Below are 23,563 nucleotides of genomic sequence, written 5' to 3' on the forward strand. Positions count from 1 at the left end.
AAACAGGATGACTGAAGTGAAAAGGACCTCAGGAGTCACCTGTACAATCCTCAAATTTTAAGGTTGAGGAAGCTGCCACCTAAAGCGGTGGTGATTTGCTCAAGGTCACACAGTGAGTTACTGGCAGAGAAGGGACCCGAACTCAGAAACAAATTAGAAATCTCCTGGGGTTTGGTATTTAGACTTTCTCCTCGACTTCTAAGGTGCAGGCGGCTTGTCGATACTCCTTTCTCCATTTTCCCCCCCGCCCCGTGCAACCCTCCAAACCTCCGATTCTTCCAGCAAGCGAAGAGTATTTTTTAAATGACATCCCTTCCAAAATGTGTCACCAAGTACCACTCCTGCCGGAGACGCCTGGAGCGGGGCGGGCGAGTGCGGGCGGGGCGGGAGCAGAGGCGGCCGAGGGGCGGCCGGGCGGCTGGCGGGGGTCCCGGGGCGCGGCGTGGGGCGGGGGGCGGGAGCCGGCGGCGACGAGGCGGCCTGCAGGGAGCAGCCGCGAGCCGGCCGGGCGCGCCGAGCTCGAGCCCCAGCCAGAGCGGGGCGGGGGAGGGAGGAGCCAAGAGCGGCCGCCGCCTCTGCCGGAGGAGCCGCGGGGCCGCCACACTCGCCCCCCGCCCCCCCGCGCTCACTCGCACTCACACCCGGGCGCAGGAGGCGGGCGGCCCGGGCCCCACCGGCCCCCCATGGACGCCCCCGGCACGGGGCGCTGAGACCCCCGCGTCGCTGCCCAGCCCGGTCCAGCGCGCCACGCCGAGGTAAGGGGGAGGGAGCGAGGGGGTATTAATATGCAAATACAACGCGATTGATTATGCAAAGCCGCGGGGCTCTCTGGCCAGCTCCCAGGCGGGCTGGGGGCGCCCGGGGGGTACCCGCCGCCAGCCTCAGCCTTCCCAGGTGCCCCGGTGACCCTGTCACTGGCCGGGAGCTTGCAACTTGCGCCCTGGGGAAGGGAGGTGTTGCTGGGAGGTTGGTGGGCCCCGGGGTTCTCAGGCGGAGATGGCGTCCGGGCCTCCCCCTCGGGGGCCCGCCCGGCCTCTGTCCGGCCCGTCCGCTGCGCATTCCCGGGCCCGGCCCCGCTGCCGGCCGCCGGAGCTCCCCCGCCCGCCGCGCCGCGGTTTGTTTACGGTGCTCCCGAGGCCTGCCCCCCCAGCCCCCACCCTAGCCTCCCAAGCCGAGGCCGAGGGGTCTTTGCAAAGCTGCCTCCAGCTGCGGAGGGCGGGATGAGTGGGGTGGGGGGGGTGGGCTTGCACGGGCCCCGGGAGAAGGAAGTCCCCCCGCCTTCACCCGCCTCCCCAATTGAACATGGCTCTCTGGTTGCAACACTTCTAATTGCAAAAACGAGGCTGGGGGTGGGGGTATGTATGTGTGCTGGGAGCGGGGAGAGTGTATCTGAGGGTCCCTAGATGATTAGAGTTGCAAGCTAGGGTGGCTGGGGAAGAGGGAGGAATAGATCTGTTTTGTGTGTGCCATCCGTTGTTTCTCTTCCCTTGCAACGTGTCTCTGGTGCCCCTTCTCTGCCTGCCCCCCTCCCTTGTCCAGCGCGAAGGAAAAACCTGGGGGTGGGGGATGAGAGGGGCAATGGAAAGAGCCACGCATTTCCAGGGGTGGAGGTCGCAGAAGGAAAACCAGTGGGATGGGAGCCCACCCCTCAATGCTGGCTCTGGCCCCAGGAGGGGGAAGGGATGAAGGGGGCTGTCGTCCAAGATGAGGGGGGAAGCAAATGTGACATGCAGACGCAGAGCTATGCCCACACAGACAGCCACATGCACACCCAGGGACACCCAGGCAGACTCAAGGACAGGAGCTGCTGGACACACCCACATGGGGACAAGGGAAGAGGCACGCTGCCGCTGCACAGGGGAGCTTGGAGGGGTGGGACACACCCACGGAAGACCAAGCGCGGGAAGACCGACCCAAGCGCATACCCACGCACAGGGTCACAGGGAGATGCTGTCACACACAGGGGCAAGGAGGAGTCGCTGTCACCCACACAGAAGTCACTATCGCATGCATGCATGAACACAGAGCAATTGCACACAGCCACACATTACAAAAGACCCTATCACTCACAGGCACACACGTGCTCTCATGAGCGCAGTCACACAGGCATCATCGCCCTGCCGTGACAGTCACCGTCACTCAGTCAAACACAGTTACACATCAACACATGTATACACAAATTAGCAACAAGTATTTTTCTGGACTCTTACTGTGGATCTCTGAGGTTCTGTATACAACAAAACCCCTGTTCCCAGGACAATTCAATTTGTCTGGGTGAAAAGACTTTCCTACATAATGGTGTATGGCATGCATTCAGGATAACATTCTCCATCTCTTTCGCCTTTCACCCCACCCCATTAGATGGTGAGCTCCTTGAGGCCTGGGAGAATCTCTGGAAGAGCTCTGGATCCCACCCAGAGCCTAGCACAGGAAGTGCTCTGTAAATACTTGTTAATTGATTGACTGTAGGAACTCTGGACACAGGTGCACTCATTTGCACACATTCCCAGGGACTCAGGTGCAGAGGCATTCACAAGACTCAGGTCCACGCAGTCACAGTCTACGACCTCAGGTGCACATTCTGTAGTTATGTAGTCAGGCACACCCCAAGATATACATGTAGTCATAGACTTTTTTCCGGTTTTTTTTTTTTTTGAGGGAAAGAGAAATTAGAGCAAAGAGAGTAGATAAGGGGGTTCTAGAGGGCCAAGTCATTAGCCTGAAGCAGTGCCCAGTGACTTCCGGCAGCTGGGATTATCCTGGCTGCTGGGGGGATGGGGGTTTTGGGGAGACCTGGCTCCTAAGGAGCAGCCCCATTCCCCACCCCAAAAGCCAAGGGAATCTAGTTGCCCCTGCTGGGGTCATTTGTCTAAGAAGTTCCTGGTGATGTTCACTCGCCAGCTCACTGCTGCCTCCCATTGTGAGTCTGGCCCCTGTTCCCACCTCTGCCCTCCTGTCTAAACTTGGAAGCCTCCCTTAGGGGGCCGTATGCTGGTGAGTGTCTGGGTGAGTGATGTGTATTTTTGACTTGGAATTTCTCTCCAATGCTGTCTCTCTGTTGCCCTGTCTTGCTGCGTCTATTCTCCCTCCCCTTGTTTCTCTGCCAATCTGGAACTCCCTCTCACCCTGTCCCTACCCCTGTCGACCCCAGTTCTGGTCTCTTGTTCCTGCCACAGCCTCCTTTCTCTGAGCTGGGAACTGGCAGTGATGGTCTTCATTCTTTTCCAGTTAATACTCAAGCCCCGCCCCTCAGCCCCGCCTGCCCTGCCTGTGGGGTCAGGGAGAGGTTGGGGTAGGGGGCGGGGGGCTCAGCTGGCTGCTCAGGACATCCTGCACTTCCTCAGTGCTGCAGCTGCGGCCCTCCAGTTTGGGGGGCTGGGGATGGGGGGGAAGGGAAGGGGGACAGCTACTGCCCACGCTGACCTCTCAGGGTTGGCCTGCTCAGGCAGGAGACACCAGCTGCGGGGAAGCCCTGGGTGTGCAGACTACAGCGAGCTTGCTCCCATACAGGCCAGGGTGGAGGCTCCCGCCACACTGACCCTCTGTAAAACAATCGCCCCTGTGGGCAGTGGCGGGAGTTGGCAGCATCCAGCTAAGTTGGGTCCGTGGCAGGACTCACAATAGCCTTTCTCCATACCCCTGGCAGCTGAGACCCTCCTCAGAGATGCCCAACAGCTGTGTCCGCTTTGCCCAGCCCAAGCCTGGTTCTGAGGGCACAGCTGCCCAGACCTTGTGTGAAGCTGAGGGAGGCCCTCTCCCCTCAGTACAGATTCTAGCCCGGAGTGGCAGAATGGGCAACTCTTCCAGAGAGGGAATTTGAACAGGGGACACTGGGGCAGGAGGCCCAGAGCCCGGGGGCACCTACCATTTCTAGCCATGCTCCCCTCTAGCTGTGGCCTCTATGGTGGACAAGGAGGCACGGGTCGGGATTCTAACCATAGAGAATCCATGGCTGCTACAGAAAGGGAAACTGAGGCTTGGTCACAGGGACCAGCATTTCATAGCCCGATGAAAGCACAAGGTATTGTTCCTCTAGCAGGTAATATGCTATAATGGTTAAAAGCAGGGATTTTTTTGTTTGCTTTTTGAGGGTTTTTTTTTTTTTTTTTTTTTGCCAGACAGCCTGGGTTTGAACCCCAGCTCTGCCACTTGCTGGTTGTATAATCCTGGGCAAGCGATTTAACTTCTCCCTTGCCTTATCTGTGAATTGAGAAGGGTAATACCTACCTCATTCAGCTTTTTGACAGTTAGAAGAGTCAGAATATATAAAATGCCTGAAAAGGTGCCTGGTGCATAGCCAGCATGTATGTCTTAGCTGTAACAATGAGGAAGTCTGGGGGTCTGGGGTCCCCTGGATTTCTTGGAGAAGCTTGGTGGAGAACTGGATCTCTAGATGTCACAAGAATGGGACAGTGGTGAGGGCGGGAGGTGGTAGGGACAGTGGGTTTCTATTCTCCAGCCTCCTCAGCCTCCGTGTCGCCTCTCTCTCCCCCATGAGTTTTTGCAGCCTGGAGCCCCTCTGCCTCGCCCTCCTCTGACCCTCACCTTTTAGCTGCTTCTTAAAAGGAACCCTTGGCATCTCAGCCTGGGACACACCTCCCCAGTTGGAAGCAAACGTGCATGAATGTTTGGGCATCACTGCGTCTCTGTTAGGAATCTGAGCACCTTGAGTAGGGGAGAGAAATAACAAGGAAGGCAGGCTTGTCTCCACAACCCCCCTCCCTTCTTAGGTGTAGAGTGTGGCAGCCTTCCTGTCTCCTGGGGACCCAGCATCTCAGCTGCCTACCATCCATCTATCAACCAGGACCCATCCCTGACTCACAGATTCTTCACCCCTGCATGGAGGGGGCATGAGTGTGGAGGATGGTGGCACTGAATAAGGAGGGTGTTGGACATGGCCCCTGGAGATCCAGGGTCTGTTGTCCTGGGTTGCCTCTTTCCCTCTATGTCTGGTGATATGACTCCTCTCTCCCCCAAATCCCTTTTATGCAGCTCCCCTCTTCAAGATACAGCAAGGACAATGGTGGGGATGCTCTGTGGTCAGCCACTGGGGAGCTTCTGGAGTGGGGGACTAATCCCAGCTATAGTTCCCATGGCTGCAGAGGTGCTTGGGGGACTTCTGTGTCTCTTGCGGAGGGAGGCAGGCATAACTGTGGTAGAAGAAGCGCTGGCTGGGAGTCGGAGGCTGGGCTTTTGCCATTCACCAGTTGCTGACATGGGGCCTGGGTTTTCACAATTTGGAGACAATGATGGCCACCTCACTCAGAGTGAGTGAGGGTAATAATGTGGGATGACACCTGTGGTTAGTCATGTTGCATCCTGGCACCAGGACCAACGCCTGTGGATCCTCCTTTCTTCCCAGGACCTGGAACGCTCCAGGGTGGGGATACACATGCCACTTGGAACCAGAGACAGTTCTCAGCCTCTTACAGAAGCATCTGGGGCTGGGGGGGCGGGGCAGCCCAGAATGTGGTTTTCAGGCATATGGTGTTGCCTGCTCTCCTCCCTGGCAAGCTAAGGCTGGGGTACCAAAGGGGACCTCCCTCTTGTATGCCAGTGTGTGACAGGGATCAGAAGTTCCCAGGGTAGATAAGGGGAGCAAGATGGCACTTGTTGGTGCCCAGAAAATGCTATGCTTGCTCCCCTGCTTTGGAGGCACCCAGTCTGGGGACCAAGAACTGGGGTTAAAGGTTAGGGCCAAAGGTGCAGTCACACCTCCAGCAGTGGCAAAGAGCAGCATGACTGGACCCAGCCCCCAGCTCAATTCTTCCTCCTCTCTTCCTCTTGTAAAGAAGAGATGAGCTCTTGGCTCCTAGAGCCTTAGCTGTCTATTTCATTTTCTCTTTTACCCAGGCGCGTGGGCGAGGGAAGGGGAACGGAGACCTGAGGCTTTGGTGGCTATCGGCATTTTTTTTACACATCAGTGAGTGGGTGTGTTGTGAGTGCATCCATGTGTGCGTGTTTTGTGCACGTGTGGGCTGGGGAGGGCTCTGAATATCTGCCGGAATGGGGTACCCGGAGCCCGCGGCTCTGCGCATGCGGGGTGAGTGTGTGTGTCTGCACGTGTCTGTGTGTGTGCAGGAGACTCAGCTGCATTTACTTGCTCGCGCTTGCTCTGCCTCGCGCGCGCTCACGCGCTCACTCTCGCTTGCTCTCTTCTCTCTCTCCTCTATGTCTCTCTCTCCCTCTCACACACACACACTCACAGACGCAATTTTCAATCCCTCCCTCCCCCTCCCTCTCTCTCTCTCACTCCGTTTCCTCCCTCTCTCTCCCGCTTCTCTCTCCCTCCTCTCTCCGTCGTCGTCAGTCCCTCTCCCCTCCTCCCCGCCTCTGCCAGTTCTGCTTGGGTGGGGGCTATCTCCCGCCTCTCTGGGGTGCCGGGGAGAACATCGATGCTTTTCTTTTCCCTTCCACCATTCCCTGGGTGGTGCTCCCCAGGGCTTGCAGACAGCTCCTCTCTGCAGCTTCCTCCTTGGAAGAGGGGAGTGGGGAAGGGAGGACCCCAAGCCCTATGCCCATGATGCCATCTGCAGTGAGAGCCTTGGCCCCGTGACATTCATGCCTCCAGCCTTCAGCTGCCCCAGCTCCCAGCTCCGATTACCCAAGGCTGGCTGCTGGGGGGAGGGCAGGGAGAGTGTGCCCTGCCCAGGTCAGGGGTGCTCCTAACTCTGCCTTTTGGCTATTTGGATCTCCCACCTCCATTCCTGGGGGGAATTGGGGCCGGGAGCATGTAGTTCTGTGGGTTGGCAGGGAAGGGGCTGAGCTGTTGAGTGTGGATGTGGGCACAACCATCATCAGTAGGTGTGGGGTTTGGAAGTGACCCTTAGACCTGGGCCCCCTGCCTTGATGCCTGAGTGGAGTCGGCCTGGGTGGGAGGAGGGACAGGAGAGCAGCAGGTGGGTGAGGTTATGGTGGGGTGGATGGGAAGCACAGTCTTTGATGTTAGTACTGGGCATCTGTTCCAAGTCAAGGCTATTGTTTATGTCTTTCTGTCTGTGACCTGCAGGGGGGAGTTTCCTGTTATATTCTTTTGGGGGAGAGGATCCTTTTGTTTAGGTAACCAATCTCCCCCTTATATTATAACCCCCACCCCCATCTCCCATTCTCTAGCCTTCAAGGCCCCGCAGTGGCTGAGAGATCAGACTTCAGGGTCACTGCCCTTAAGCTCCAGAATCCCATATCTTGGGGCTGGGGGCAGCGAGAGCCCACCAAAGAGTGCTGTCTCCCCCGTCTCCCATCTGCCAAGCTGATGCCTGTGTCTGTGTACTCCCCTGCCATCTCACACCTGCCAAATAGTACCTTCCTTCCCGCCTTACTCTCCCCCTCTCCTGGCACTAGGATAACAGCAAGTTGGGTGGGGCAGTCCCGCTCAGTCCATACCTGAGGATAGAACAGAGGGGAACCTGGGGGAGGAGAAAGAGGTCCCAGCCCTGAGAGGCAGCTTCCCTTCAACGCGGTGGCCTGTGTTGCTGCTGCAGCCTCCCCCCCCCACCCCGCGCCAGACGCCCAGGGGCTGTTGGTGTTTATGGCTGCCCGTGGGAGCCCACGTTGGCACAGGCGGCAGTGTCTGCACACAGATGCCTGTGTTTGCCTGTGCATGCCCGTGTGTGTGTGCGCGTGTGTTTGGGCTGCAGTGGCCACCTGGGCCCCTGAGCATCACCCTTTCTGGCCCCCGTGGTGTGTAGTTGAGGCATCAGTGCCAGGTCATTGGGAGTGGGGGAGAAGGATCTCCCCCCACCGGAGCAGCAGGCAAAGGGGAAGGGGAGAGGGAGGTGTGAACCTCCCCACAGCACTATTAATAGCCCACATGCCAGGCCACCAAGAACCAGCTGTCACCGTGGAAACCATTTCTACTCTCCCCTCCCCCCAGCTTCCATGAGGTGGGACTTAGGCGGGGCATGAAGCACCCCCCACCCATCTTTCTTTGTTACCTTTCTCTCTTTGTCTCTCCTCTCTCTCCTTCATTTGTCTCTCCTCTTCTCTGTCCTCCTCTCTCCCTCACTCTGCTCTCCCCAACCCCCGTCTTCCTCCCTCTCCCTCTGCTCCTTGTCATCCCTGACTCTACCCCCATCCATCCCTGCCCATCTCTTTGTTCTTGTCCCTCCTCATCTTTCTTCCCCTCTTCTCCTTGTCATGCCTTTCACCCTTCTCCTCCTCTTTCTCCCCTTTTCTCAGCCCTCCTCTTGATGTGTGTCTTTCCTACCATGGTTGGCAAGGAGGTGGGCTGGGCTTTCCTTACAGCATTAAGGACAAAGTTCAGGGGCCCCAGAGAAGTGACGCCAAAGCCAAGAGCAGACACTCAGCAGAGTGGTGTGTGTAGAATTTGGGGCTAGATTTTGGGGCCCAGAGTCCCCTCTGGTAGCCCCAGGAGTCATTTGGGAGAGTCTCTTGGGTCCGCAGGACCGCAGAGTGGGACAGTCCGGCAGCGGGAACCTGGCATGGTGCCCATGGATGCCACATTGGCCTCTCGTCTCTGTCCCCCCCATTGCAGAAGCACTTAAGCTTAATGAAATGCTTCCCCCTCTGCGGGCACCTTGCCCACACTGCCACCCGGCAGCTCTTATCTGACAAAGAGGGAGTGGGTGGCCAGGCCAGCCGACAGGTGGGTCTTGCCTCCAGGCTGGACAGCCGAGTCTCAGAAGACTGTAGCTCCACCCACTCTGCCTCCCTGGGGCTGAGCCTCTTCCTCTGCAGGGGGTGTGCCAGGCTGGAGCTGGGGGAATTGGGCAGGATTCCAGGAGGAGGGGCAAGAGGCTGCCCTTCAGGGTGGGTATCCCTGCCCCGCCCTCTTCCCCCGCTGACCTTTTTCTGCCCACAGCTAACTCAGGCTCACGTGCTTGTGCCTCCCCGCATGCTGGGCCCTCTGCTTGCTCTGTTGTCTCAGTGGCCCAGGCATGTCCCCCAAAAGATAACAGGGAGTCCTAAGGGGTTCCAGCCTCCTCCTCGGTGCCAAGTGAGGGTGCACTTAGCAGCAAGGGCAGCCCCTTGCTCCTCTGCCCACTGCCAGGGGCTCAGTGGAGCCTGGGTGGCACCCACAGACATCAGACACCATGTCGCCCAGCACAGAGGTGGGGCAGAGTGGGAGCCTCCCCCACCCCCAGCAGGCACGTGCAAGCCCTTGGCAGTGCCCAGACACATTTGGAGTTAAGGCTGGGCTGGGGAGGGGGAAGGGAAAATAAACATGGTGGCTTAGGTTGGCACTGCCCCAGGTGTGCCCTGTAGCAACTGGCAGTGGCCAGAGGGAGGAGGGAGGGGGTCCCTGAGAGCTACGGCCTGGGGCAGAAGCCGCCCGTGCCATGCCATGTGGTGCCGCTGGTGCGCCCTGGTGCGCCCTGGTGCGCCCGGCCCACGGCGGCTGACACCCATTCCCACACACTCTGGCCCTCTTCGCCTGCCCCTAGGGCCTGCTCCCCAGGGCTGCCCCTCTCTCAGCGTGCCCACTCCTGTGCCTGCCTCCTCCCCTCCCCGGGGGTGCTTGGGCCTCAGGCTGGCGAGTGGATTTTTCCAGCTTCTGTAAACAAGTGGTGGCAGCATGCCAGGTGGGCAGGAGACAGGCGGGGGCAGCACCGCAGCCAGGGTGTGCCAAGCACCGAGGCACCGTCTTGGGGTGGGGGGGAGACAGGGAGACACCCAGACCCAGAGAGAGAGAGAGAGAGAGAGACATTCAGATGCAGACAGACAGACCAAAGGAAGCTTCGCTGGGCAGATAGAAGTAGAAACAGGCGACAGAAAATAGCCCTCTATTGTCCAGCCCAACCCCCATGACTGCCTCGGCCCCCTACCCCTCACTGCTCTGGCTGAGAGCGGTGGGCCCCAGTGCCCGGGCCCTGGGCATCCCCACCCACCCCTCCTCCCCCTACCTCCACCCCTAGGGCTGGCTACGCCATTATAAATTTATAACAGGAATTTCTCCACAAGCCAAGAAAAACTTGACCTACTTTCTTGACGGCTCCCTGGGCTAAGTCTCCCCGCTCGCACCCCCCCCCAAGTCTCCTGTCCAGCCCCCCGTGGCCAGGTCTGGTCTGGGGGGGTATCAAAGGCAGAATGGGCACCACTTCTGTGCTCCTACCATGTTCCCCACGCTGGGGGCACACCTGAGTGCAGAGGCCCCATCCCATGCCCTGCCTGGCGCAGCCCAATGGCCTGCCTTATCATTCCCTCCCCTCCCACCCTGGCCCTTTATCAGTTCCTGGGGGGTGGGGCCGGGGGCCCAGGGGCAAGGTCTCTGGTACAGCAGCCACATGGTAGAGGTTGTGTGTGGGGAGCTGCACCTTTTGTACCCTCTCATGTGCCCATACCTGCCTGGGTGTGCAGACGGGGAGCCTCAGATCTGCAGCCTGGGGTCAGAGGTGCAGCATGGAGCAAATGGTTGGCCCAGGTTGGCACTGCCTTTCACCCCAGGTAGCAGAACAAGGCAGGCTGCTTACTAGCTGTGTGAACTTGAGGGAATGATCTAGTTTTGAGATTTTATTTTCTCACCTGTAAAGTGCCACCTCAGAGGGCACATATTTTCTATTCAGTTAACGTGTGTTAGTTTCCTTTCCTGCCCCGCCCCCCTGCCCTTGCCATCCTGGTGGGTGGCAGCTTAGCCAACTGGGAAGCCTGGTCCTCAGACTGGAAAGGGTGATTTGGGACCTTGTATGGGAAGCTCCTTGGGGGGCCAGGATTGGGGAGTCATAGCAGCAGGGGAGGTCAGCACCCCACTATTTTCAGTGGGCACTCAGGTGGGCATTCGGAATCCCTGCATGCCACCCCCTTTGCCCCACTCTTGCTTCACGAGCGCCCCCATGCCTGGGATGAAAACTGCTCATCTCTGGTTGCCTCTTGCCCTGCGGTGCTGATGAGTTTTAGGAAACCTTGGGGTGGTAACAATAGCTAACATTTAATAGACTGGCGTTAAGGGCCAGGTACTTGATTGAACGTAACAGTTGAGACATGGTACGTGGCTGACCTCATTCTTTCCCTCCATCCCTCCTCATGTCTGGGGACTAGGATGTGTATCTCCAGTCTTGCCTGCTATCTGTTGGTCTGAGGGGTTATCCTGGTCCTCTCCCTGTGCCTTCCACCATCTTGTTATGAGCCTCAAGAGCGCAAGATGTTGGCATCAAAGGAATCCTATTCACCTGCCCCCACCATTGGCACTGCCTCATCCCTGCCTCTCTCCTCTCTCTGCAGGGACCTCCGGACAGGACAAGATTCGGAAGTTACTCCCCCAGCCCAGGACCCCCCCCACAGACCCCACTTGCCCTCCAGCCCTACCACCTGCCACTCCCTGGCCCCTCTCACCGCCCGCCCCCCTTGGGGTGCAGGGCATGGTGTGAAAGGCCAAGTGCTGAGGCGGGCACCATGGGTGCTGTGCCCTAGGGCCTGGGTGGCCGGGGGTGGGTGGCCTGTGGGTGTGCCGGGGGGGCCAGTGTGCCCACCCCAGTCTCTTGGCGTGCTGGAGGGCATCCTGGATGGAATTGAAGTGAATGGAACAGAAGCCAAGCAAGGTGGAGTGTGGGTCAGACCCAGAGGAGAACAGGTAATGGGTCCGCAGCTAGATCATGCCAGCTTTTTGGGCAGCAGGCCTGGTCACCTGGCTGGGCCAGAGAGCCGAGCTTGGGCCTTTGAAGCACCTCTGGGAAGATGGGCATGAGGCCAGCAAGCCTGCTGCCTACCTTTGCCCAAGAGCTGAGGTCATGTTCCCATGTGGCAGGGAATTGGGCACCTGGATGGAGAGATGCCCATTTTGAAAGGGGGAGGTGATAACAGAGCAGGGCAACTACAGGCAGCAGGCATGTGCCCCCATCCTTGACAGTGCTGCGCAGTCTCAAAGGTCACCCTTCCCTGTGTCCCCTCAGCCACCCTCACCTGAGCATGTGGAATCCAAACAGCCCTGCTATTTTTTTCCTCTCCCTACCAGCCCGTTCACGTCTGACCGCTGGTGTGTGGTCCAGAAGCCATGGTGCATGTGACGTGACATTTCAGGGCATACGCACCAGTAACTGTTGGTCATAGCTCATGCTTATATTTGGAACCTATTGGGAGCCTCACAAGCTCTTCCTTGTTCATGGGCAAGGGCGGGCACTGCCATGGGGCTCCTCCCAGGAAGTGGAAGTGAATGCCAGCTGTGAAGGTTTTGCTCCCACGTGGAGGAAGCATCAGCCCTGCACACACAACTCAGGATGCGTTACCTGTTTTCTGCATTGCGCTTGAGTAGCCCAGAGGGTCTCTGCATCTCCCATCAGCTCCCAGTGGCACAGAGCTCTGTCTCAGTTGGCGTGGTGCCCTGGGAGTGGGTACAGCCTATGCCTATGGCCAGGGAGAGGGTGGGGGAGGGGTGCTCTGGGGAGCAGTGTGGCCGTTGCCTAGGAGACCAGATCCTGAGCCAGGAGGCCGGAGGCCTGGCCAGGCAAAGCCCTGGGGCCCAAAACTGGGTCCCTGGAAGGGTATGGGAAGTGGATGGAGCTGGTAGTGGGGTAGGGCAACAGGGGTATGCCCCCACCGAAGCCTCACCCCAGCGGGGGGCTCTGGAAAAGATTTGGCCTGTCATCACATAGCTCTCATTTGGAGACTCTGTACCTCCCTACCCAGACTTCTATGGGTCTGGGAGAGTCTGAAAGGCGGGAATGCCAGTTCCTGGTCCCCCAGGACTGCAGCCCCTCCCCTGTCCACCTCCCCTCCCCCATGTCCCTGCGCCACCTTGTGGCTGTCCCTGGGACCGCACCCATAGGCTTTGGGTCTAGTTAATTTCTCAAGCCCTCCAGCTCAGCTAGGGCCTAGGTGGCCGGAAGTTCCCCCACACCCACCCACCCAGAGGCAGAAGGGAGATCTGACCCTCGAACCGTTGTGGAGGTCAGACAGGGGTAATCCCCAGGGCGTGTGGAGCACAGAGCTGTCTGTGACTGTGACCCTGGCCAAGGTCACTGTGTCAGTGTGTTGGGAGCTGCATCAGGCTCCAGGGGGAGGGCTCTCCAATGTGCCACACACAGGGTGGGTGTGGGAGGTTGTACAGTCCGTGCATGCACGTAGAAGGCTTATGTAACCTGTGTGTGCCAAGATTATGTAACATGTATGTGGAGAGGCTGGGCGACGTATGTGTGCAGTGGCTGAGGGTTGCTAATACCGTGCTTGGAGGCACTCAGGGTCCTTGTCCTGGCTCCGACTCCAGTGCAGTGTCACCAGGCATAAATGGGGCCTTGGTTTGCTGCTCTGTTAAATGGATGCTGTGGTCAGGGTGGCTCTGGGAGTCCCTTCCTTTTCTCACACTCTTGGTTCTAGGTCATTGTGGTTCACTGTGCTTCTTTAACATGTGTGCACGCCCTGGAAATCTAGCGACATGTTCGCTGCGGGGAGGGGCATGGTATTATTAGGTGCCTGTCTGGAGGGTTGTGTAACATGTGGGCATATCGTAGAGGTCATATATAGCTATAGATAGCAGAGCCTGCTGCTTATTTACCGTGCTCGGATTTATACTGAAGGCACGTAGTTAGTCACACAAGCTGGTCTTATGTTGCATATATACGTGTATATTCTCAAAGCTATGTAGTTTTAAGCATGTCCTGAAGATTCTTTCTGCGTATGTGTCTTGTACTAAAGGTTTTAATGTGCGGATGTCTGATAAATTATGGATGTTTAAGGTTCTATAATGCATGCTTGTCTGTCTGTGTGTGTGTGTGTGTGTGTGTGTGTGTGTGTGTGTGTGTTGGGGCCCAAGAACATGCTTGTGCCCCAGCCAAGCCCCTTATCTCTCTCCCCAAAGCTTCTGGATAGCTGGACCCTTCTCGCTTTTGTCAGCTGACCTGGGGGTGGGAGGAAGAACGAGGACCCGAGATGGAGGGAGTCAGAGCTGGGGGATGACCTCAGCCTATTGGGTGAGTAGGGGGCTGCCCAAGGACCCCTCTCTGATTGTTCCCACTTTGCCCCCATCCAGTGCCAGGTCGCCAGATGGAAAGCGAAAAAGAAAGAACGGCCAATGTTCCCTGAAAACCAGCATGTCAGGTGAGCCTGGCTGCCTGTGCCCTTCCTCCCCACCCTCAACCCCAGCAAACCAGGGCCAGGGCTCTTCTGGGGCCTGGGCGTGTCCCTGCAGTTTCTGTGTCCTGTGGGGAGAGCTTTCTAGAGGGCTTCGGCAGGACTTGTCTGGGATGAGAGGGGTGCTGTGGGGCACGCCCCAGCCTTTGAGGATGGATTAGGTCAGGAAAGACCTCTTCACTTCTCCCATAACCCCTTGCCTGTGGTCCCTGAGATGAGCTGCTGCTGACATTGGCTTCTCCTCCTCCTATCTCCCCTGCCCCTCGGATGCAGCAAGAGATAAGCCCTGGCTGGGCAGTCAGAAGAACTGGGATTCTCCATATTCTTAGGGAAGGGGATGGACAAGATGACCTCTGATGTGTCTCCAGGATTCTCCTTGGAGATAAAGAACCCTTCAGGGAGGCTGGGCTAGGGGATGGGCCAGGAAGGAAAAGGTGGGGATTGGAGAAAGTATAGGCGCCTCTCTGCTGGGAGCCCAAGCCATGCCTGCCTCCCTTCCTCCCTCCCAGGGTATATCCCTAGTTACCTGGACAAAGACGAGCAGTGTGTCGTGTGTGGGGACAAGGCAACCGGTTATCACTACCGCTGCATCACTTGTGAGGGCTGCAAGGTATGGACAGCCAGTTCCTGCCCCTCCCCCACCACCTGAGCCCCCATCTCATTCCCTTTAAGACCCTCAGCCCCTGGCCCCACAGACAGCTCTATGAACATTTACCCTAAACTCACCTGTTATACCATCATTTCTCTTCTCTTATTCATTCATTCATTCATTCATTTGTTTGTTCATTCATAATCTCTGCTCTGCCACTCATGGGTAAGATGCCTAAATCTCTCTGAGCCTTAGTTTCTTCGACTATAAAATGGGGACAATCACACTACCTACCTCACAGAGTTGTTGGGAGAAAAATGAGATAATGCACACTGAGCATTTAAAACAATGCCAGGCACATAAGAAGCACTCAATAGTATATCTTCCATCCATTCAGTGTATTAAGTGTGAACGGTGTAGTATCTGCCCCACCCTCAGCTGCTCACAACTTACCAGAGAGAGACAGATATCAGTTGAAAGCAACGTCAGTGCTTTTCAAAATGTAGTTCCTGGACCATCAGCAGTACTTGTTAAATGCAGATCCCCAGGCCTCATCCCAGCCCTACCTTTCGTGGTGGATCCCAGGAATCTGCTATGAAATAGGTTCCCCAGTTGCTTCTACCACCACTGAAAGGGTGTGAACCAATGCCTGGGGGCGTGGTGGGGCCCAGAGGAAGAGGATGGCAGCGTTTCCCTAGGCAGAGCAGACAAGTCTTCGTAGACGTGGGGAGGCTTAATCAGATCTCGTTTTGGACATTACGACCTGCATGGTTTTTCCAGAATCATCACCTCCTGAAAACATAAGACCTTTCAAGAAGCAGAAATATTTTATAATATGTTAAGGTTTCAAGTTCCCCTCTTTCTTGGTGTCAACCAGACCAAGACCACCAGCGATGTAGAGTCCCGTAGCAGTCTTCCTGGAAGCAGTACCAGCAGTGTAACATAGAACAAGGAGCCCCCCTCAAGGACATTTGTGTCCCAGAGGAGCATCCCGAAAGGACAGAGATGCCTTGGCCCCACTCCTGGAGAGCCTGATGTTGTATGTCTAGAGTGAGGCCCAGAAATCTGTGCTTTGGGTGGGTGTCCTCGGTGATTTTAATTGTACCCCAAAATCTGAGAGCTCAGACCTTGTGTCTCATGCCTCAGGCTCAGTTCTGGGTCTGCTGCCCATTTAGCCGTATGACTTTGGGCAAATTGCTTAATCTCTCCAAGCTTCAATTTCCTCATTGGCAAAGTGAAGATGCTGACAGTTCCTACCTCATAGGGTTGACACGAGCATTACTTGTGATGATACAGGAAAGAAAAGGCTTGTGAGCGCCTGGCACGTAGTAAGTGTTCAACAGAGATTAGTTCTTCATGTTCCTGCCATCTTGAGTCTTGAGGTTTTTACTTTAAAGCAAAGACTAAATCCTATATATAAAATTGAAAATGTTCTTTTAATGCTAGTAGAGTTCATACCTAATGCCTTTTCTTGATCATTTTATGCCCCCCCCATTTCATGAATTCCACGTGCATAGGCAACAGGCCATGAGAATGGTTTGGGGACCAGTGTTGTTTTTAGAGTTGTTTAACATGATGGAAAATCAGTTATTAACTGGGCTTCCAAAGCCTCTGTTTCTTCAGGCCTCGCAGCACTTCACACCATCCCAGGCTCAAATCTCCTCCCTGCGGTCACCATCCTTACTTCTGTCACCACCACCATCCATGTACCCCCACCCCTCCGCAGCTGGGGGGCTGAGGGTGTGTATTTCTAAGTCCTAGCTGAGCCCAATAGTCCTGGGCTTGCTGCATCAAGAGGATGCCAGGTTCCCCCACTAATTCCCTAACCACCTTGCAACCCAGAGAACTGCGTGATTGGTTCAGGAAGAGGAGCTACTGATCACAATGTGCTCTGTCTCCCCCTCAACCCCAGGGCTTCTTCCGCCGCACAATCCAGAAGAACCTCCATCCCACTTACTCGTGCAAGTATGACAGCTGCTGTGTCATTGATAAGATCACCCGTAATCAGTGCCAGCTGTGCCGCTTCAAGAAGTGCATCGCTGTGGGCATGGCCATGGACCGTAAGGGGATGGGCGGGGGGCGGCGGGCCAGGCGGCTACGGGTGGGGGTGAGTTCGGATACGGCAGCTCCCTTCCAGGGTACCCAGGGGCAAAGTGACAGTACAGGTCAGGCTGATGTTGGAATGACTATTCAGAATCTTGGTTCCTGCTGTGCTCATCCCTGAAGAAAAAGGCAACAGGATTCCTCTATGGACCCTGTGCCTGGTCCCAGTGCCTCCCTGCCTTTCACCACTCAGGGCCTTAGAGAGAGATGTTGGGTAGAAATAAGTCCTGAGTAGCCTGCCGTAGCACAATGTCCCTGACCACCAGAGAAGGCACCCCACTTCGAAGTGAGAAAGGGCATCTTTCAGTGGCTAGAGATTGGATGGCAGCATCTTCTTTTTTTCTTTTCTTTTTTTTTCTTGAAGGTAGTAGGGATTGAACCCAGGACCTCTCATGCTAAACATGCCCTCTACCACTGAGCTATACCCACCGCCCCCAACCCACCCCCGGCAGGGTCTTTTAGTAACTACTATCACCATAACCCTTTAGACCAGAACATGATTTTCCTCTGGATCAGCCCAAGTTGGAGTTGTTGCGATCGCAGTGTTATCATGATCCAGGTTGTGCCACCCAACCGCTAGGTGATTTGCGAAGCCACTTAACTTCTCTTGGCCCCTCCGTTTCTCCAACCTGTACCCTGGGAAGAGTAGTTTCTGAGCAGGTTGTGGAGACCGCCATGCACAGGGCATTGTGTCTGCCTGTTGTTGACAGTGGTTCTAGATGACTCGAAGCGGGTGGCCAAGCGCAAGCTGATTGAGCAGAACCGGGAGCGGCGACGGAAGGAGGAGATGATCCGATCACTGCAGCAGCGACCAGAGCCCACTCCGGAAGAGTGGGACCTGATCCATGTTGCCACGGAGGCCCACCGCAGCACAAATGCCCAGGGCAGCCATTGGAAGCAGAGGCGGAAATTCCTGGTAAGGAGAGAGGGGGCCGTGGGGAGAGAGGCAGCCAGGTGGCCAGGAGAAGAGAGTGAGCTCAGAGTCTTGCCTCCTCCAGGAAGCCTTCTTAGCTTAGTCCGATCCAAACCTGATTCTAGGGTACCTGCTGGGTGTGAGGCATTGTTTTAGGCCCTGGCAAAACAGTGCCAAGTGAATGGTCAGCTTGGGAGGAGATGGACAGTTGGTTGTATGTGGTGGGAGAAGGCAGAAAACTCCTGATGGTGTGTCAGCAGGTGGTACAGTGCACTGTTAGAAGCACAGGCTACAATACCAAGCACATGTGTGTATAACAGTCAGGAATCAGACTACTTGGGTTCAAATCTTTGTTCCACCACCTACTGGCCACGTGACCTCGGGCTTATTACTTAGCTATGCCTGTCTCAGTTTTTTCATCTGTGAAATGGTGATCAGTATAACATCATCCAACTAATGGTGATCAGTTGTGCTGAGGATTAAATGAGATAATATACGTAAAGCAAATAACCTAATGCCTAGCTGCATATTAAATACTCAGTAAATAGAGCTTCCATTATTATGACATTACCTCTACTGCTATTATGATCGTTGTTATTATTAGCCAACTTGGAGCTCTGGCTCTGATCTATTCTCTGCCCCAAGTTGAAGGAGACGGCTTAGGCCAGGGATGCAGCAGTGCCCAGGTGCTGGTGGTCCCTCTTCCCCAAGCTGCCTTGGAGCTCCCCCTGGTGGGCAGGGAGCCTCAGTGAGAGGTTGAAAGGGGTCTGCAGCCCTAGCTGAACCCCCTCTCTCCCTCTAGCCGGATGACATTGGCCAGTCACCCATCGTCTCCATGCCGGATGGAGACAAGGTGGACCTAGAGGCCTTCAGCGAGTTTACCAAGATCATCACCCCGGCCATCACCCGCGTGGTGGACTTTGCCAAAAAACTGCCCATGTTCTCCGAGGTGAGTGGCAGATGGGAGGGGAGACATGGTGCCACACTGGAGGGACTCCCCAGGTCACCCAGTCCTAGCTCGTGCTCATCTGAAGTGCTCTGGATGGGGAACAGTTCTGTGGTAAAAACACACAACACACAACACACAACACACACACACACACACACACACACACACACACACACACACACCACACACACACACCAACAGGCTCCACAGGCCCTCCCTGCCCTTCTCCCCCCAGGTCTACATGACCATCCCAACTCCAGGCAGCCTGAACGATCTCCTCACTTTAAAGAGCACTGATTCTGGGGACAGGCTGCCCTACTAGCTGTGTGACCTTGGCCACGCGGCCGAACTCCCTCTACCTCCCTCTGCTCGTCTGTGGTGGGGATGGAGATTAGGACAGGACCTAACTCACAGACATGGTTGTGAGGCTTAATGCAACGGGGCAGGTCCATGGCCCGGCGCAAGGTTAGCTGTTCGGAGTACGCGTTACTGGCCATTGGTGGCCTCGCAGCTCCCAGCGGGCACTGGTGGGGGACACTCATGGGAGAGGGCATGCTGAGTGTTCCTGTGGCTCTGCTGCTCTGCAGCTGCCTTGCGAAGACCAGATCATCCTCCTGAAGGGGTGCTGCATGGAGATCATGTCCCTGCGGGCGGCTGTCCGCTATGACCCTGAGAGCGACACCCTGACACTGAGTGGGGAGATGGCCGTCAAGCGGGAGCAGCTCAAGAATGGCGGCCTGGGCGTAGTCTCCGACGCCATCTTTGAACTGGGCAAGTCACTCTCTGCCTTTAACCTGGATGACACGGAAGTGGCTCTGCTGCAGGCTGTGCTGCTAATGTCAACAGGTACCTGTGGCCTGGCTGGGAGGGCCTAGAAGCTTCCAGGGGCTCAGAGCTTGGCTGGGCCCTGCTCTCCTTCCTTAACCCCACAGTCTCTCTGCTCCTCCAACCCACCTCTTTGTCCCCCCTCTAGGCCATCTCCATCACCAAGCCCGTCCTCTGTCCCTTCTCTGTCACCTATCCCCCATCTGTTCTGCTCTCCAGACTCATCTCTTGCCTCCCCATCCCTCCTTTACTCCTGTGCTGTCTTCACCCCAATTTTTCTCACCAACCCCCATCCACACTGTCACCCACAGCCCCTTTTGTCCCCACCCCCTAGTTTGTTCCCATCCACCTTCTATCCCCAATCCCTCCTCTGTTCTCAGTGCCCCCTCCCTGCCCCTCATCCCTTGTACTTTGCTTCCCACCCCACCTCCCTGCCCCTTAGTCCTGCTCTACCTCCAAGTCTTCTGTCTTCCCAGGGCCACCACCCCCCAGGCCCCTCCCTCTGCCCCACGGTTGCTCCCACACGTGGTGCCCCAGAGCTTGTTCTTGCCCCCTCTGCCCCAGCCTCTCTGCCTCTGCCCGCCCTTCGTCTGCTCACCCGCCTGCCCCTCCCTCCCTGCAGACCGCTCGGGCCTGCTGTGTGTGGACAAGATCGAGAAGAGTCAGGAGGCGTACCTGCTGGCGTTCGAGCACTACGTCAACCACCGCAAACACAACATTCCGCACTTCTGGCCCAAGCTGCTGATGAAGGTGACTGACCTCCGCATGATCGGGGCCTGCCACGCCAGCCGCTTCCTCCACATGAAAGTCGAGTGCCCCACCGAACTCTTCCCCCCACTCTTCCTCGAGGTCTTTGAGGATCAGGAAGTCTAAAGCCTCAGGCGGCCAGAGGGTGTGCGGAGCTGGTGGGGAGGAGCCTGGAGAGAAGGGGCAGAGCTGGGGGCTGAGGGAGACCCCCACACCTCTTCTCTCCTTCCTCTCATCCTGGGATAGATTCAGCTCCCCCACACACCCCTGCACTGCCCCGTCCCTCCTCCGAACCTCCAGCCCTGGGACAGGGCAAACAAATGAACTTGCTATGAAAAGGACAGTGTGGGAGGTGGGGGGACCGTGTCCTGCAGTGCCCGGGACCCCGTCCTCTGTCCAAGAAAGTAGGAAAAGGGAGAGAGAACTAAGAGGGGACAAGCCATCTTGACCGTAGGGGATGGAGGAATGTGGGGTGGGGGAAAATGCCCTCAACTCACCCCCTACACACACACAAGAGAGAGCCCCCTCCACCCAGTTTCTTGGCCTAGGTTCCCCCTCCAGGCTATAAGGGCCTCTCTGCTTCCCCAGATGCCTGGGTGCAAAGAAAGGCTTGGCTTGGCTCCTCCCCTGGAGGTTAAAAATTACCTTGCACTTTGGAAACCAGGCAAGGAGAAAAGATAAATGAAGAAATACTAGACAGAAAAAAGAGAGCGTGAGGGATTGATAGAGAGAGAGAGAGATGATATTAAGTTATTAACTGAGGCTGGCCTGAGGGGAGGATGCCCCCTCCCACCCCCAAGCACTTTGAGAGCTGCCCCTCCTCCCCGCAAATCAGAGAGAACTGCCCCCCCCAACCAGGTCCCCAAGGGTAGGGCTGCCGAACAGAGCTGTGAGTTCATACAACAGGGTCCTGGCCACCCCTCCTTGCCCCTCCCTCTGTGCCCATTTGGCACCCCCACCCCCATACTCTGCTCTCTGCCACTCGTGCCCGCTGAGTTCCATCTACCTCTCACGCTGGATGCCAGCTGGCCCCTCACCAGCCTGCCCTGCTGCCCACACAGCTCCCCTTTCAAGTGCCCAGCCCCAGGGGCCTCTCCCTGCCCCCCCCCCACTCCTTCCCCACCTTGGCACCCACACAGGAAAAACTGTGGCTCAAGCTCCCACCCTCCTCACATCCTGCAGTATTAGCTACAATCCAGATGCTGCTGCACTGGGGGGCAGGGGGTGGGTGTGCGTGAGCTTCTCCCAGAGCCTCCACCCCCTTAGGCCTCGGTTTCCATCCGTCTGCTGGGCTCTCTCTAACCCCTGCCCTCCTCCTCTCCCTCTCCCACTCCATGCACTAACCCAGGCTCTGCTCTGGGCAGGCAGGCACCAGAATGGGGATGCTTAGAGGAAAGGCACTTAGTTGAAGCCCCGGGGGAGGGGGCGGTTGGTGCTCCTCCTTTTTCCTTTGAAGCTCTAGGCCAGCCACCCCTGTGCCCCGGGGACCCCTTTCCCCTCTTCTTTTCTCTAATTCAGGGACTTTGGCTTGAGCCACCTCCCACCCTCCTGGTGAGGAGTGCTCTGTTGGTCTGCACTTGGGTGAGCTGCCCTCCTCCTCCTCCTCCCTTTGGCTGTCGCTCACCCCACCCCCCCGCAGGAGAGAGAGGGAGGGAGGAGGTAGCCCTCTGTGGGTTGGCGAGGGGAGGGTGGGGAGGGACAGAGCAGACCAGAGGGCCCTGGGCTCAGGGCTGCATGTCGGCAGGGATGGATGGGTGGACACAGATGCCCCCGGAAGCCATGGGGAATGGGGCAGGGGCGGGGGGAGGGGTGCCAGGGCTTCCTGCGCTTTGCACTATTGGGGCAAAAATGTCTTAAGCAGTGGGGGACCTGCCACCCCACCCTGACCCTCAGCCTGCCACAGCCCCCCTAAACACATGCACACGTGTGAGTGCACGCGCGCGCACACACACACACACACACACACACATACACACACACACGGGAAGGCAATGCTATGCTGCCCATCAGGACATGACCTTCCCCCACTGTTCAGGTGTTCCAACGGGGTGGAGGGCCTGGGAGAGCATCCGCTATCACCTGTGCATGTGCCTGCCCTGCCCCCTTGGGCTCGTGGGCTGCCCGTGCTGTCTGTGTCTGTCTCTATCCTCTCTCTCTCCTGGGTACTGATTCCTCCATTACTCCAGTTCCATGGGTAAGCCCTCTTGTACCCTCCCACCCGCTGGGGCCCCAGTGGAATTCCTGACCTGTCTGCTGTCTCCCCCATCCCTTCATCCCCCCTCCACATTCCCATTCCCATTCCCATTTTCAGCCATGCACATGGTGGAGAAAAGGCCCCAAAGAGGCTTGGCCTCTGACAGGCACTTGGGAATCCCCCCTACCCTACCCCAATCATATGAGCTGTGATCCCCCACTCCTCCCCATAACCCCCAACCCTTCCCCCCCACTCTCAGTGATGTGGGGTGTATGTGTGCGTTTCTCTGTGTGAATGTGTGAGCAACTACGTGTGGTGGGGGAGGAGCTGGGGGACTCAGGAGCGCCACGCACCTGCTCTAGAGAGGCAGCTGTCCCAGTCCCTGCTTTGGAAGTGGGGGACAGGGCCCTCTCCTGGGGGCCATTGGTGCTAATGAGGGGGATGGCCTTGACGTGGGTGCTTAGCATGCCTCCCCCAATATTGGCCCGGGGCACTAGGGCAGGCAAAGTGGGGCAGCAGGTGCAGTATGGGTGGGAGGAGGGGCTGCTGGGAATAGGAGGAGGGGGCCAGGCCAGGACAAGGGGGTGCCAGAGCCATGACCACTACCCCACCCCACCACCCGCCTCTCCATCTCAGTATTCCCCCTCCCATCACTCATAACACACATACCTCATCCAGCCTCCTCCCTGCTCAGACTTGGGGAGGGTGGGGGTGGAGGAGCCCCTACCCCTTCCCCTGGTGGCGGGTCTACAGGGCTGGGAGAGGGCAGGGCGTGTGACATAGACACCGTCCATAAGGGGGACAGTAATTCCTGCCCTGGGAACTCCTGGGTGGGAGGAGGGGGCACTTCCCTGGAGGCGCTACTGAATGTATGAGAAGCTGGTGCTGGGGTGGGGGGAGGGGGGTTGTGGCCAGAAACAGGGAAGGAGGTAGGTCCCTTCCCCAGGGAGGGGTGGGGCCAGTAGGGGTGACTTGGGGGGCTCCTACTCCTGCCCCACGTTGACAATCAGTATGTCTGTTATGTGCGATTTTTCACCCCGTTGTGTTTTGGGTCAGGATTTTAAAGAAAGATATTTTTATGGTAATTGTTGCTCGTCTATTTTACTATATATTTATGTAATAAATATATGATGAAAATAATCCCCTTGGGCACCCCCCCCTTAGACTTGTGTGCTGCTTCCCTGTATCCTCCCATCTGCTGGCAGAGTCCCCACCCCACAAACT

General features: G+C 57.1%; 1 protein-coding gene across 1 annotated transcript; it reads left to right on the forward strand.

Moving 5' to 3' along the window:
• The first annotated feature begins 602 nt into the window (after nt 1-602).
• Nucleotides 603-23,479, forward strand: THRA (thyroid hormone receptor alpha). Its single transcript, XM_031468178.2, has 9 exons — nt 603-755; nt 11,179-11,527; nt 13,919-13,986; nt 14,529-14,629; nt 16,521-16,668; nt 17,422-17,627; nt 18,427-18,573; nt 19,161-19,419; nt 20,021-23,479. Exons 2-9 carry the CDS (start codon nt 11,475-11,477, stop codon nt 20,269-20,271), a joined length of 1,233 nt encoding a protein of 410 aa, XP_031324038.1. The 5' UTR covers nt 603-755; nt 11,179-11,474; the 3' UTR covers nt 20,272-23,479.
• Nucleotides 23,480-23,563: the final 84 nt, after the last annotated feature.

This window comes from Camelus dromedarius, chromosome 16 (genome assembly GCF_036321535.1).
Source record: "Camelus dromedarius isolate mCamDro1 chromosome 16, mCamDro1.pat, whole genome shotgun sequence".
Lineage (NCBI taxonomy): Eukaryota > Metazoa > Chordata > Mammalia > Artiodactyla > Camelidae > Camelus > Camelus dromedarius.